The 16,622-nt window shown below is 50.1% G+C and overlaps 1 protein-coding gene across 1 annotated transcript in view; it reads left to right on the forward strand.

Moving 5' to 3' along the window:
• Nucleotides 1–13,935: 13,935 nt before the first annotated feature.
• Nucleotides 13,936–16,622, forward strand: part of LOC143423669 (dynein regulatory complex subunit 7) — a 90,383-nt gene continuing 87,696 nt past the window's right edge. The window contains exon 1 of the mRNA XM_076895169.1: nt 13,936–14,305. Within this exon, the coding sequence (XP_076751284.1) occupies nt 14,287–14,305 (19 nt within the window). The 5' untranslated portion in view covers nt 13,936–14,286. The remainder of the gene's footprint in view (nt 14,306–16,622) is intronic.

A 16,622-nucleotide genomic window follows, 5' to 3' on the forward strand; every position in this document is an offset into this window, starting at 1 on the left:
GTCGGCCAAAAAATAAACGGGAGGAAATTCTTTTTCCTAGGCCGTTGCGAATTTTCCGCGTCGTCCGTCGAACGGTCCCAGAGACGCGGCTCTTGGTTTAATTATCGGACGGTTCTTCGTGTAATTGACGTTTCGCCGTCCATTTATGGTACATGCTGCGCGTTCCTGTTTGCCTTTGAGGGTTTTCCTCTAAATAATTCGTTTATTTATTTACCGACATGCACCGTGTGCTTGGCAACAGATGCGTTTCTGCGAGGCCAGAAGCATAACTGCGCGAGAAACAAACCTGCCTTGCTTTTTTCGCGTTATTCTCGAAGGTTCGTTTCATTTCCCAGTAGCAAACACCGCAAAATACAAGTTCGCTCGCGACGATATCGTTTTCTAAACTACCGCGTCGAAAGAGACTCGCGACCAGCGAGTATCTATCAACGTTTTTACCGTTCTAACGTTACTACCACGGTTGTTACCTATTCATCGCGAAAATGAACACTCGCTATTCCATCCCGTTTTCGAATTTAACCCAAGAATCATCTTTCCCCCGAGCAATCGCGAATTCGTGCGGCGGTAATCAATAGCGGCGATCGAGCAGTTGTTCGGCGCGCCGCGTGCACGCGATTAATTGCCAACGAGAAAATGGCGGCCACCCTTCGGCTCAGGTGTTCGCACTTCCGTTTCCCGGATCCGGTGACGGCGTGTGCGGTGCGGGCTACGTTTCGCGAGGCTACGTGACCGTCCCCGCCTCACCGAAAGCAGAACGAAATAGGGCGAGGGGACGCGAGCGGCGGTGGTAGTAAAGAACGGGGGCGAAAGAGCGCGGTTCCGGGCATCGTCCAGCGATTTTTCCTCGGTCTCGACGGGTGGCCACCGAAAACGGTTACTTGCTTTTAGCCGGAACGCTTTGTCCGTGTGTTGGTCAACGTTCCGGCACATCTACTTGCGCGTCCGCGAGCCCAACCCCCGGTTGACCATCAACCGGGTCATACGTGCCCGGCTCCTCTTTACTCGGAACGGTCTCTGGGACCGACCGGATGGTGAAACGCGTAAGTTCGTTTCGAGCGGCGTGGTGGAAACGCTTCGCGAGGGCGAAACGGAAATATAAGAAGCGGTGCCCGGTGGAAGATTGTGAATAAGGGAAAAGGGCAGGACAACGCGGTGGCTTCTGTACCTGAGGGCGATTCGCGTTGGTATATGGCGGTTATATATCTTCGAGCGGGCCACGCCGTGGAAGCACCGACCGTTTCTAGGTAGTCAGGATCGGCGTTGCTCCTTCCCACCCTCCCTGGTCTGGCCCACGGTCGCGTTCGTTCCGTCCATCCGTCCTTTCTTCTTCTTCTTCTTCTTCTTCTTCTTCTTCTTCTTCTTCTCCTCTCCCTCGCGTTCCAGCATTCTTCGCCTCTTCCTTCTCCCGTGGGTCCAACCCGCCCTTCTTTCCTTTTTCCACGGTGGCTCGGCCGGTGCTCTCGGGTATATACGTGTGTATCGCATGGCTCGCCTCTCGCCCTGGTTCCGCTCGCCTTCTCTTTCACGCTCCTTTCCACGGCTACCCCGTTATAGCCCCCTCCCCCCCCCCCCCCCCCCACCATCCTCAGCCCCGCGTTTCACGCTCTCTCGCTGCTCGAACACGGCTCTCGGGGGCCGGCACACTCCTCTCCTCTCCACTCGCCGCCGGTCTCTTTCCCCGCGAGTCGTTGGGTTAATCTGCGAGACAGCTGTGCCGGGGATACACCCTCGCCTAGGTCTCTCCTTTATTGCCGCGTCTTCTCTTCTTTTTTACGTCATTATTAAAGGCACGCCCCAACGAGGACGCTTCGGCTCGAGCTACTCGGAGAACCCGAGGGCTCCGAGGCAAAGAGCCCGTGGCGTGGCGCGCCAGGGACGCCGCGAGGGAGAGGGAGAGGACGGGACGGCGGCGCGGAGGGTTCGACCGCGACACCGCGGGGGCGAGCGGGTGCGAGCGGGTGCGAGCGGGCACAGGGGGACAGAGGCAACAGCACGCCGCGCTATGTCGGGTCCCGCTCTCTTATTCTAAATTATCCGGATACCTGCGCCGAGGAAATGACGGTACGTGTTATCGGCGGCGTCCTCCTGCAGAGACTGGCATTGTGTCCATGTACGTGCCGAGCGCTTCTTCCTTTCCTCGCCCACGCTTTCTTTCCTTCTTCGACACCTTCCGCCAGTCGCCTCGACCTTTCCCACCCCGGGCTCCTATTCGACTACCTGCGAGCCGTACCCTCTGCGCCCTGGAAAATCGCGGACGCGGACAATCGCGATCGGTCGTTCCGCCGTCGCCTGGCCAATAATCAATTTCTCGCGTTCACCTTCGACGAGGGTGATGTACCGTTAATCACGGTATTGTCCGGGGTGGTTCCTTTCAACGATGACTCAATCACGGACGGACTGTTAATTGTAGGGCAATGTTTAACGCGCACGGAGGTAGTTTTATTGTTACGGTCGGGGGTATATTATCGTCGTAGTCATCGGCTACGAGTTGAAGGGGTCCGGATGTTTGGAGAAACTCTTAGCGAGCGCTTGTTATGACACACAGCGTTTACCGAGCAACCCAGGCTAGGAGGAATTAGCGATCGCGGTGGTTAGGAATAAACAATAAGATACGCGCAGGATTGGGACGAGGGCGAGGCTTCGCGTCGGCGAGGATTATTTGTGTCAACGCATCGTTTAAACGATGCAAAATTATATCGCGAGTAACGGCTTGGGGTAAAGACAATTCTAATTTAATCGCGATGTTAGTTTGAGCGATTCTATCGATTAAAGAGAGAATTTTAATGGTAATTTTTCGTTCTCCTATCACAATCGGATTAGCTTGCGTAAAAATAAAAGTCGAAAATACAATCCAGAACACCAAACTATTAGATTACCTCATCATTTCAAATTAAAACATTACGTATATAATATTCTGTCCAAATTGTTTGCAAGAAGCAAAATCTAAAAACCAATCAATTATGAATCATTTCATAATCTATGCAATATTTTTGGCTAATATTCTGAAATCTTCATAGCTTCCACTCGTGCAAACCAGGGAATCGATTAAATATCAACTAACAGCGTAACTGATGCAGCCTTCTCGTCAGAAAGACATAACAAATCTCCACGAAATAATACATTTCCACTGGCGGTTAATTCCGATCCAGCATTAATTTCCATCGTTCCTCCGTCGAACCGAAAAGCGGCTGAGAAGCAAGAGAAAGCGGCGTGGACTTTTCCAGAAGAAGGTGAAACGCCGCGGCGTGGCATGGCGCGGCGCACCGAAAATCGTGGGGTACCCAAGCCCGTCGTCGATCCCGTCGCGACACGGCGACGTCATTTTCGTGCTCGCAGCAGGCGGGCCCGAAGGGGCGGCTTTAACCGTAGATAAGTTAGCCAGGAGTTCGGTCGAAGTAACGGGAAAACCGACGGAGACAAAACCCGTGTCCCCGTTCGTCCCCTTCGTAAACCCTACGGTCGTTTTGCCCAGCCTGACGCGCACCCCTCGCGCCCCGCTGCGCCCCGCTGCGCCCCTCTCGCTCCTGCGCAAGGAGGGTACGCGACGCTGCACGTTCTCGCGTGTACGCGCGGAAAGGCTAACGGATCCACGTCGAGGCTAAAGGCCACCCTCCTCGGACCCCTCCGGCGGCTCGTCTCTGTTTGCACGAGCGATCTCGCGGCGATTATTACGGGCTCGTTCCACGGAAATGCCGGCGACGACGTGGCACTCGGATTTTCGAGCCAGCCAGAGCCCCTGTCCCCATCGTTGGGTATCCTTCCCGGTCCCCCGGATTCGTGCCGCGGGGCTGGCAACCGTGGCTGGTCTATTCTGGGCCGCGCGATCCCAGGATCCTCCCGGTTTTTCCTCGAACCTTTCGTTCCCGATACCTCCCTTGACTGATGGGGGATCCTGGGTCTAATAATCGTTTCCATTCCGTGCGACGCGTTTTCGAACGTTTTCCAGCGGTTTCGGGTAGGTTTAACGTTGCTGGGAACACTTGCGAAAGGTGTCGACTAAGATGTATCGTCGCGCATGCGATGTGGCTCCTTACTATTCGCGTCGCGAGGGAACTTTATCTAGAAAGAAATTTAGGAAACGTTGGGATCGGTTGGATCTCTCTGTAGAAACTCTACGTGAGATGCTTTACTAATTGAAATCATTGGTTATAGATGTAACTGTAAACTGATATTAGGTAATGAGCGTCAGAGGGGCGTTGAGGCTTTTTATTACATTCAATTGTGCAATTGAAAACGCATTAAGTTATATCTGGAAACAGTGGCTTCGAAGTTTTTATTGCTTCGTTCGGTTTGTTAATGGGGATGGGCACTCGTTTAAACCCTTTAAGCGTATGCACGGTCACACGAATACTCAATGAACTGTTACCGTGATTCGTCGTACAGTCTGTCCGAAAAATATACGTCTACGTTCAAGTTTCACCGATTGAAGAACGAAGGACTAGAATTTCTACCAAATTTTATGGATAGTATCGGATACAAAAATAGCTGAGCAATTCGCGCAGAAACGTTTCGCGAAGGTAACATCCATGCATCGCGATAACAGAATTCCTATTGGACAAGATTCGAGTTTATTTTCACTTTAGCAGTTCACTTTTACCGGGTTGCTCAGCGATTCGCAACGAATAATCGCAATAAAATACCGTCGATATTTATTACGCGAATGGCAAATACCCTGACGGTGTACGAGCCCGCCCCGATCGGAACGCGAATCGATAAACAATCCCATAACCCTCGATAAAGTCCCCCGATTCGAATTCCCCGGGCCACGGAGAGAAAGAACGGAACGGTGGCTCCCCGCGTGATCCATCAGCGTCGTCGGATCCGCGCGAGTAATCGGCACGATTATCGCGGTTAATCGTTCGACGTCGGTACGCTATGCGCGGCACGCCGCTACCCTCGTTTCTCGATGAAGTTATAAAATTCCCGAGACGCGGCGATACAAACGAACGACGTGTCTCGAGCGAGCGAGCGAGCGAGCGAGCAAGCAAGCGAGTCGGCTAAACGGCAAGAAACCACCGGCTAATGGAAGAAAGAACGAAAGAGGAGGGACGGAGGGGTCGAGGCGGCGGGCGAACGCCACGTTTCCATCGTGGACGCGGCGGCGTTGCGGCTGTAGGTAAGATCAGAATTTCAGATATAATTGGCCAGGCATATAATGCGCCTTAACACTTGGCAATTCGCTTAATCCAGCCGGCGCGGCCGGTTTGCTCTGCTTTAATAAATGGCATTCGTCGACGGTATAATGGTAACGGTCACGGTGTGTAATCGCCGCGATTTTCTCGTCCCGTGGTCCCAGCCAGTCGGTTATCCGTGGCTGGGCTGCTGCCGTGTACGCGAGCCGAGGGGCGAGCGGCGGGTCGCGGTAACGGAATTGAATTAAAAGTTACCGACGCTCTAGCAGCCGTTTCCCTTCCACGGTTGTTGTAACGGCTTAACAGTACGTTGCGAGGCAATGATGCGTGCCGACTAAGGGATTACCTGGCTGGGACCGTTCGAAAATTCGCCGGCAATTAGCGGCTCTCCTCATCCTACCCCTACCGAACACGCCCCGCGCGTGGCCTAATTGGATGCAACTGTGAATCGCGTTACGTCGCGTCGGATTCGCGCGGTCGGACTCTTCGCGGATATCTTCGTTTCGGTTCGTCCTTTTCTAATCGAAATTCGAGTGCGACGGGATTTATCGGAAATTTTCGGAAATTTTCTTCGCTACCGGAATAGGTGAATCGGAAGTGAAACAGGTGCGACGGAAGTATTAAAATCGCTCGATGGGGTGAAGAATTGTGGACTGAAGTCGCGGTCGTTTTGAACGAAAACTGGGGGAATTGATAACAGCTGTAAATAAGCTGACGGCATTTTACAGCGCGTATTGTCGCGATATAGAGTGGCGCTGGAACGTTCGCACTTGTGCGGACATAGGTTACGTAAGAGCCGAGTGACGTGGGGTTTCAGAGGGTTAGGCAGAACAGTCGTCCGAAGAAAGCAGTGCCGGGATAATTGAAGCGAGGGTAACAAGTGTTAAAGGAGTTAAAAACGTTCAGGCAATTAGACACGTCGAGGCAAATATAATAGCGTTACGAATAGTCGAGTGACTCATTATGCGTTGAATCATTCAAGGGCTTCGTAGGCGAGACACCGCGCCAGGAAACTCTGATCGCTGACTTTTCACGCAGATGGAAAATAGAGTCGGCGAGCATCGCCCCGGTTTTGCTCCAAGTTGTTCGAGTGGGGTGAAAGAGAGCGAGCGAGAGAGAGAGAGAGAGAGAGGTCTGGGTGGGGTTGCAGCGAGAGTCTAGCCGGGCATTAACATATACTGTGGGCCAAGGTCTCCGTTCACGAAAGATCCTCCTAACCTTTCATTTTTTTTCGCTTACACCGACTACTCTCGCCTCCGTTTCTTTTGTCGCCAACGCGATCTTTATACGTGGATATATTCGACGCATCTCGTTGAATGGAATAAAACTGATTATCGTCGTTCGATACAAATTTAGATTCGTATAAAACGACAGTAGAATACACATTTTATCGCAAATCTTTATTAGAGATACAAGCTTCGATAATTATCGGCTATCATCGAACGTCATCTGATTTTGGGACACTTTTCAAAGAGTGTGGTATCCTCTTTCCTAAAATTATCCTAGCTATCGTTCAAGCCAGTGGTACGCATGTTCCCTGAACGCTGATACGCGCCCTTAAAGGGTCGAGGGCTGCGAAACATCGGTGCGAGTGATTGGCAGGTTCTTATTTTTTTTTTCTTTTCCACGCGATAAATCCCGCTCGGCAATTCGTCCGCAGGACTTCGCCTCCCCCCCTCTCTCTCTCTCTCTCTCTTTCTCTCTTCCCTGTCCGGTGTTTATCTCGAGGAGCACGCTGCTCATCGCGTTGGCCTCTTTCGGATTCGCAGCAGGCGGCCTTAAAAGCGAGCCCGTAATCTCGGCCGACTTGCAACGGGGCCCCGTTCCGACGAACTCGTACAGAAAAAGGGCGAGAAAGAGAGTAGGGAAGAGAGAGGGGGGAGTGAGAAGTCTCCTCTCTCGCGAGCAACGCGCAGGGTGAGTTTCCGGGGGAACATGGCGGACCGTAGGCATCCGCCATATGGTGAGAAATTTCATCCGGCCAGCCGGTGGATTTATAACGCCCGGTCCTGGAACTGTCGCGAAACTCTCCGTCTCCTTCGCCAAATTTTACTCCACGGATAGGGAAATCTGCCTTTTTCCTCTTTTTTTTCGCTCGTTTCATTCTCCACGCTGCGAAACGCGTGTACCTACACGTTTCCACGCTTCTATTATATGGCAGCGTGGCAACTGGAAAGTTAATTTTATTTTTATTAAACATGGTACATCGTTGCTCTTCTTAAACTAGACTCCTTTTATACAATCTTTCGTTGAACATTCTCGATTCCTTTTTCGGATTTCCATGCATTCCCTTGTTTTCCCAGACACAGATTCTTACGCATCAAGTTTGGAATATTCAGTTCATTCGATTCGAACACTCGTTCCTTCGTTTCTTGCACCCAACAGTAGATATGTGGACAATACTTTTGCACTTTCATTAATATATATATAAGACGTGTGTGTTTTGCGCACCTGTACAGTTATTTACGTGCTCGAATGATGTACATGCAGCACACGCGGCACGCGCTTTATTGCTCTTAACTAAATCGAGCACTTTGGTCGATCTGTAATGATAGCGTATGAATGGTATTGGAACACGTAAATTAACGTCGGATCAACCCCTTCAGACCCGACGCGCATTATAATGTACACCGGCTGAGAACTTCAGTATTTAATTTGGAGTATTAAAGTTATGACTGCAACTACATGCTTTAAGGATAACTATGCCGCGAAATTTCGTTTAGTTCGACAAGGGTGCCACGGCGGTAAAAGTTTGAGAACCGCTGTTCCACAGCAAGCTGTTAGTGGACCACAGTCAAAGGGTTAATTGTCATAATTCGCCTTGCTGCGCTTTTTCCTGTATTACACGAGCTTCGTTCTACGGGGGAGACGTCACAGGCAATTTTCATTTTATCGCATTAAAATATGTCTATAATAAAGTAAAATAAATTTGAGAAACGCTCGATTCCCGACAGAACAGGAAAAACCGGACGTCTCAAATTGATAATGTCCTTTATGCAATAGAGAATGAACTAAATCGATCGATTGTTTTAGGAGGGGAGTTAATTTTGTTTAGCCGATATTTGTTAAGGTGCGGGAAAAAACCGATTGCACTCTAATTGGAAACTGTTGCGCGGTCCGTTTAACCACCCATTCGAATGCCGCGTATGAACGTAGCGCGATCGCGTTGTTCGCATTCCGCGTCTAAATGTGCCACCGCGTGGGTCTACGGTGTTCGAACGACGGTGCACCCGGCTGAAAAATTGATCGAGAACGAACTTTTGGTGGAGAATTGAGGGCGGACCGATTAGATTCTAACTAGACACGACTCTACGCTCTTTCGTCAAATGTTTCATCTCGAATGGGTAACAGATTCCTTGCCTCGAGATTTGAGTATCCTGAGAGGGTTTCAACGATATTCATTGTTCTACAAACTACTGGTAACCGCATCGAGAAACAAATCTATTCTGTCTCACGACTTCCCATTTTTCTCTCATTCGCGAAATGTTTGTTAAAAACGTAACAATTTCTTTCGAATCTGTAACAGGTACCGTTTTCGCTGACAACTTTTTTTAGTAGGGAATTTTATTATTTAAGACGATTAAGCTGTTTGCTTTGGGACGAGTTGACGCTGTACAGTACACTGTATGGTGTACGTGTACGGAGAAAGGAAAAGTGATGAAGATAGGTTGTTAGAAACGCCTTCGTAACACCGTCAGACATAGTACGTAACATAACTGTTCCACGAGCCTTACGCCTAACGAGCGGCCATTTAAGATACGATTCGCGCGAAGTTATACACGTGTCCTCCGCCAGCTCGGAGATAAATCTTATGTAACTACTGCTCGCTCGTTAAATCCCGATATCAAGTGTCATCTCGTGAATTCATCGATGCAAAAGAGAAATTTTAGATGAACTTAGCGACGACGTACTTATTTCCCATACGACTTCATCCCGTGTAATAATAATCGGAACAAATTGTACGACAATCTTGGAATGTCCATCATTTTCTCGCAACGTTCCTGTAAAAGCGAACAAAACTAAATGGAAACGTAAACGAAAACACAAACGGATTCTTCAAGTAATCCGACAACTCCGTTTTCGTGCCAAAAGAAAAGGTTATTTAATGTAAAATATTTGAATAACATTGCAAAGCATTTTAATTCCAATTTTCAAAGAATCAAACGTGCACATCTACGCCAGTCTCCTCGCTGTCCAACAACCACATATTTGCCAACGATTCGTCGACAAGCCATACGATCGTCGAAACGCGGTACTTTTTAAACTATAATAAATGGAATCGTGAGAAATTTCGGTGGCGCGATACGCACAGTAGAAACCGGTGAAAACCGTGTCGGGCGCGGGGTACCGATCCACCTACTCGGCGTCTGCTGCTGGGAAGCTACGAAACGGAATAAAAGAAGCGGGAACCAGGGCGTAAAAAGGGCGAAAAGGAAAAAAAAGTAAGGGGGGAGGGGGAAGATGGAAGGGACGAGTCTCACGGCGGAGGTCCCGAGGCATCTCGACGCGCGTCGTTCACGCGGGAAATTTGAGCGGTCTTCCGTCTGGACGCGCGTTCGTCATTACGAGGGCATATGGGGAGCAGGACGGTGCACAGGGGAAGCGGCTCGGGTGCACGCATGTGTGCACGGGTGTGCATACGCGGTAACACGCGCCGAGTCGATAGATGTGCGTGCGCGCGGGCACAGGGAGGAGGAACTTTATACCAGGTGCCCTCCATGCGCCGCTATAAATTATCAGGTTACCCGTTACGGCCGCGCGCAACCGCGCTTATATCGAGAAAAACCTGTCGCCTGACGGTGTCTTAAAAGTGGATTTTTATACGCTTTTCGTCCGCCCGGGTGTATCCCTCGAACGCGGCACGGTGTTTGAATTGCCGCGAATTGCGAATAACGCGGACTAAAATCGTGGCAACCCTCGAATAAACGCAAATCGTGAATATTGTCGTTAAATTTCTACTGATAATCCTCCATCTACTTGAGAGAAAGGAAATTTATTCTTTGCGTATGAAACATCAGTTTTATTTCGTACTGCATAACTGAAACTACTTTCTTGCAAACCTAATAGATATATGTATATTCACGTACGCGTATTGCGTTTTCGTAGCCGATAAATCGGTGTCGGAACTTTCATCGCGGTGAATCGAGCGAGAAGAAGATACCTTCGAGATTGTTCCGCTGCGCGACTTTTTCTTTGCCCGCGTTTCATCCCCCTTCTCGTACCTTTCTCTCGTTCCCAGAAGGCTGCTGACAATTATCTTCGATTACACGGCGTTTTCGTAGGTTAAGCTGAAAGGAGAACGGGGAACGGGGAACGGGGGACGGAGGGTTCGCGGTTCAGGTTAGAAACGGGAGCCGATTCGGCGGTGAGACAAAGAGCAAGCTGCATCCCGTGCGCGGCGAGACACAAGGACTTCCGGTTATTCCGGAAGTGCGGGTCCTGTCGATGCGCAGGCGTACCCTCGCCAGTCGCCGAGAGATTTCCGGTCGGAATGGCTCTTTAGCGGGTCGACGGTGACACGCGATTTCGAGGAAAAGGGTGAGAGAGTTCGACGTGGAACTTTTGCCCGGTTGCTCTCCTCGAGTCGAAAGGTAAAACCGAGTCGTCGCTAAATGTATCTCTAGCGGAGCATCGTGCAAACTCTTCGCCTCTCACCGTGCTTGACCCATTTCCTCCGATCAATTTTTTCCTCTTCCACCACTTTTTTTTGTTTTCCCCCCTTCTCCACCCGCAAACGCTTTAATATCGTTTGATCCACCGATATTAATTAGTCTCGAAAGAATCGCGCACGCTGCGGAATCTGATTTACGATTACCGTAACAGCCTAGCAAATAAACTCGTTCCGCGCGTATTAATTAGTCATGCATTAAAATTAATCATCGTCCGACTACGCGCGTTTATTATGTAATTCATTATTCATGATAATGTAAAACCGCCGATACATTACGCTCGATATATCCACCGGTATTACCGTCGAAATATTATTCGTTAGAATAAAACGTATTAATCGGCCGGGGCGATGTAGTAATAAATCGAATTGGCCGGGGGGGGGGGGGGGGGGGGGGGGGCAAGAAATTATCAAGCAACTTCGAACGGGCGATCCGTCGACGTTCGCCATCGGTGAAAAGCTGTTAAAACGACGAACGACGAGTATCTTTCTTCCACCGAGCCGAAGAATATTTACGGTGGCCAGATACGGGCGTGCCATAGAACCCGATATCCTGCCACGTTCATTACGCCACGGACGCCGCTGACAAACAATGAATCCGACTCGAGCCGAGTATATTTCATTGCCGCTCGCGGTTCAAACGCTCTATCAACCCGTAATCGGTCATAAGCTGCCGCAGCTCGGTCCACGGAGGCCATTTCTGCGCTGGCATCCGCCGTCTAATGTGCCATCGAGCAAGCCACCGTCGATCCCTTCAAAATTTAAATATTTCGAACCTCACCTCTCGCGTCTCGAACTTCGATCGTCAATTATCCAATCGTCCGCATCGATTTCGATGTTCCTACGTATCAAGAATTCCCCCCACGTGAATCATTTTCTTTCCTTGACGTCATCGACGCGCGCGATATACCTCCATCGATATCGGGGTTTCCCAAAAAAAGGAAGGGAAACGCGATAGTTAAATCCAGGCACCTATGCGCGGCTATAATCCCCCGTCCAATAAACCATCGCTCGCATCCGAAATAAGCAAGCATCCTATCGATAACCAGGCAGCGCGCTCGCAAGGATGGGAAACATCGTCCCCGTAGCGGCGCGAGGAGACCGCTCGCCGTTCGCGAGTGAGTCGCTCTTTGTTCGTGAAGGGAGAACGGGCTCGGAGCGGCGTTCCTAATTGACGGCTCTCGCGATTTTTACCTCGCTCACCGTCCAGGCCAGAAGCACCAGGGGCTCTCCCCGGCCTCTTTTTCTCTCCGTCTTATATCTTTTTCGCTCTGGCTTCCCTGCTAGCCCGTCGTTTTCCGTCTTCCTTGGACCGTTCCACCGTGGCCCTCCCCCTCCGTCCGTCTCGTCCTCTCGTCCCGTTGCCCGTGGTGGAGAGATCTCTCGAAGGCCGCGCGAGGCGCATGCAAAAGAGAGGGAAAAAAACCACGGGTCGAGCGGACCGGGCGGCGGCCAGGGGGGAGAGGCCGCGAGACGCCCAAAGCCGCATTAACGCCGCTCCGCTCGCGATCAGAATCGCGGTCAGAACAACGCCGCATTTTCTCAGGAGGCCAGCCGTTCGCTCGATAACCGAATATTATAGACGGCTCGCCCGTCCTTCCCTGTCGCCTATCCGCCACCCCCTATCGAACCTCTTTTTGATACCCCGCGATACTTCCACCCTCTCCCTCCAACCCTCGATCGATCGTCCGCGTGGGATTAGCCGGTAAAAAAAAAATGACAAATTGGATGAGTTTTCGCGTGTCGCACGCTACCGTGCTATCGTAGGTTTTCGATGTTCGTTCGCTGGATGCTGAATATTTGAGGCGGGGTAAAGTGGTTCTTGCTGGTGCCCGATACGCGTCTAACTGTCCTTAAATAGTGATATTCTCTAACTTATCGCATCGCTGTAGCTGTGGAACAGTTCGATTTTTATCTCCATTTTTCATCTAATCTATAATAGCATCAAAGGAATATATTTTATTTTTATTCGATTCCTCATTTTTGCGTGCGTCTACCTGATACGGTCTGTAACTTTTGTTAAAAGTACCGTGTATCATCGTTAGAAGGAGAAGGCGACGAGCGGAGCAACCCTCCCGTTTCCAGGAACAGAAACAGGGATTCCTTTCGAATTTATTACGACGATAGGCGAACTCCTCCCTTTCCTTATTTTGCGCGCTATTAATTCATTCTGATTGGCCTCGGCGCTGCTACCTACACGCTGCGCTGCTCAACGTCTTTAATTCGCCCCGCCATCCCCCTTACGCGGTCGTCGTCCAACCTCGTCGCTATCAAACCGACGGTTCGTCGCGCGGTATTCAAATCGGAGAATAACCGAAGGTTCGATCGCGCAAATACCAGTCACGTCGTTCAAGCGAGATCGAAAGCCCTCTAAAAGTGTACGGTCGCGAGTACAAAAACCATCCGGACCAAGGCTGCGGTATCCAACTGAAAATCTTTCTCCTTCGATTTTTTTATTCAAAGAGAGGCTTAAATTAGAAAATTGCTTAAACGTAAATATGAAAATTCGTTACCACCCATTCCAGAAAATATGAAATTCCCGTTTAACACCTTTCGTTCTATCCCTTTCTCGCGATTATATCACAATACACTATACGGGCGTCCAATCTCGCGCTTTTCCAACTAGAAGCGGTCTCGTGTAGAGCACGGTGAAGCTTCACCTCTGCCCTTTCGGGGATCCACCGTGGAAGCCGCCAGTGACGACGGCCAATGTGGTCACACGTCGCTCCGTCCGCGTTTCTCCTCCTGGCACACGCACGCGTGCACACCACGAGGCGGTTCTTTACTCCCCGTCCCGCTCTATCCGTCACCTCGCCCGCTACGCTCCTCCTCGTCGCACGTTCGTTCGTCTATTCGCGTTCCTCTATTCCGTCTTACTCCGTCCAATCCCGTCCGTTCCGCGTCTTCTTCTTCTTCCCGTTTCGTCGCGTCGCGGCCCCCCACCTACCTCTCGCACTATTTATGTAAGTAGTGTCGCGCGTGGACGTTTACGCGGTGGTGTGCGCGGTACGCGACACCACTTACATAAATAGCCGCCTGCATGCATCCCGTCTGTACGCGCGTGTGTGTACGTGTGCGCGCATCAGAGAGGAACACGCGTGGGGGTACGTAGCGGAACAAGGAGAGCTTCGCGCGGCTGCTGTTCCCCTGGTACCGCGAACGTCGTTGCCGCAAACTCGCCGGACGGATAGACGATAATCGAGTCAACAACGGTGAAGGTTTTCGGAAGGGAAAGCGTTTTCGTGGGACCCAGAGTGTGTAAAAGATAAACGGAGAGAGAGGGGGGTAGGGAGAAAGATAGAGAAAGAGGAAGAGGGCAAAAGCTGACCGGCGTCGCTGAAACCGGAGCGTGTGTATTACCGTCTGATTTAGTTTCGCCCGTATGTACTTTTGCCGGGGCACGGGTACGGAGTAAGCGGGCGGGTTCGACGTTTATGCGCCGGCAGAGTCCCAGGCTATTCCATTACGCGCCGGAGAAAAGAGTTTATGAATGAAGAGGATGATGCTAAGGTTAGTTTCCGGAAGCCAGTCTGTCGGCTGACGACTCGTCGCAATAATCGTAGAACGGTTCGGGTTGTTGCGCGAAAACCCTGAACAGCCGTGCGCCGCGCATATATGAATATCAGGCTCCAGCGAGCGTGAGGAGGTTATCGGCGTGTTTTAATGCCTGGAAATTAGGCTCTGTGGAAAGATCGCGACTCCGTTCGGACGGCGCATGCGCGTCGCTACCTGTCGGGCTGCTGGATCTAGAGAATCGAAACACGGATTGTTTCGGACGGGTTGCATCGCGTTATCTACGATGGAACGATAACAGTGATCGTGTCACGGATATCCCTTGCCTTTGCCTTTGATGACTCGTATGAGAAGCGTCGCAAGCTGTTCGACTGATGGTATGTACCTATTCGATTTCAGATCAACGTAACGGTACGTCGATGAATTTGTCGCGGACTTAAATATGGCGCCAAACCGTTCGGTGACTCGATTTGTGGTACTGGGCATACGTGGTACTACATTGCATTGTTCGAACTTGTCTTATTTGAAGAGTGTTGTATCACGTTGGCTATTTCTAGTACGTATAAATCAGGAATGTAAATTTTAATGGTTACTGGGTACATGGTAAATGTTCGACTTGCTGTCAACTGACTTTCCGATGCTTGATACGTGTCATATTTTAGAAAAACGTAGTACTACACTGGCTATGCGATTAAGTGCCACCAGTCGTTCGTTACTAGAATGTTTAGAAAGTAGAATGTTTTATTTCAATTATCTAAAAGTTCAATTAATTATAAAAACACGCGTTATGCTATAATTAATAGCAAATTGAATAAAACAAGCGATATTTAAGAGAAGAACATGATAAATGAACGAAAACAAATTTCGAAAGCAACGTAACTGAACGCGCAACGAGCAAACGAATTAGGAACGATCGTTTTTATCCGGATATCGCAGTTGCCGCATGATCTGTGGGGCCCGAGCAGGTGGCTCGTGGCAGGAGTTACGTATCGCGGTAAACGATACGCGCTTCCTCGTAGGAATTAGTCGTGACAATGAAACCCGATGAAATTTCGTAACTGCTGCCCACTCCGTGTCTGCCTTTCCGCTTCGAGGCGACCTAAAGAAACCGAAAAGAAAGCCTTCCTGAAAATTTCACACAGTTTAACCCACATAATCTCCGCGAGTCTCGAACTTTCGACTTGCCCGGGGTCGATCGTTATTCCGGTGATCCACGTACTCGCCACACTGAATTTCGTGACCACGCTGTATCGAGACTACGCTCGACAAAATCTTCTCGCGTGTAAAACAGTTAATGATTGCAAAAGTTCGTGATACTGAAAACGAAAGAAGATCGACAAAACGAAGACAGTGTAGAGGATTTTGGTGTCGACGTGTTATATAAGGGTTTCCTGCAGTTCTCCCGTGGCGATATCCGTGAGACGGCACCGCGTACCCACGGGCACGAGAAAGAGAAACGGGCGAACGCATTCTCAATTTCCGCGTATCGGCATCGATCAACATCTTTCACGCGATCCTTCGCTTTTCATTTAACCGTCCGCCCGGTGACTCGTGTGTTTTCGTGAAAATCTCCGGGGCTCTCCCATCGATTTTCGTCGGGACCCCGGAGCTACCTGGTCGCGGAGGAAATTGGAGGGCGGCGAGCGACGAATTAAAACGGAGGAGCAACGAACCGAACGAACCAGCCCGATCCGTGCGACCCCGCGCCAGGAAACTACGCGATTCCTGTCCCTCACCCCTTTTCTCGCCTGTAAAAATAAACGATCCCCCAGAAACACCATTAGGTACCCGCGCTATATACCCAACAAATCAAGTAAATTCGATGTCGAGCTATCCTACTTGTCATTTTATTATAAAATACGATCCTCCGTGAAAGCAGAGTCGCAAAATTTTGTGCAAAATTCAAAGACGACGCCATAATCGGAACTTCGAAAACGTTATATCGTATAACGTGTGCCGCGCAGAACCGGCTCTTTAATTACAGCTTGTAATGCGCGCAAATTATAATTTACCGGCTTCCAATAAGTCTTTGATTATCTGCTTCGATTGCGATAATTAAAGGACATACTTTTCGAGGAGTAAATACATCGACGGTGAATCATTTGTCCCAAGATTACGTTTTTCAAAGTTTCCAAGTTGTACGGTCGCAGTAGCGGACGTCCTTTTCACGGTTAAAAAAAGAAACTTCACACCCGGAGGACGTAAAAATCCTCGAGCTTAGTCCCAAGAAACGAAAGGTTCTCGCGCGCGGTCCCGATCACACATAGAGTCTCTCGGTTCGCGCCATAACCCGCACAGCTAACCAGATT

Source organism: Xylocopa sonorina, chromosome 1, assembly GCF_050948175.1.
Source record: "Xylocopa sonorina isolate GNS202 chromosome 1, iyXylSono1_principal, whole genome shotgun sequence".
NCBI lineage: Eukaryota > Metazoa > Arthropoda > Insecta > Hymenoptera > Apidae > Xylocopa > Xylocopa sonorina.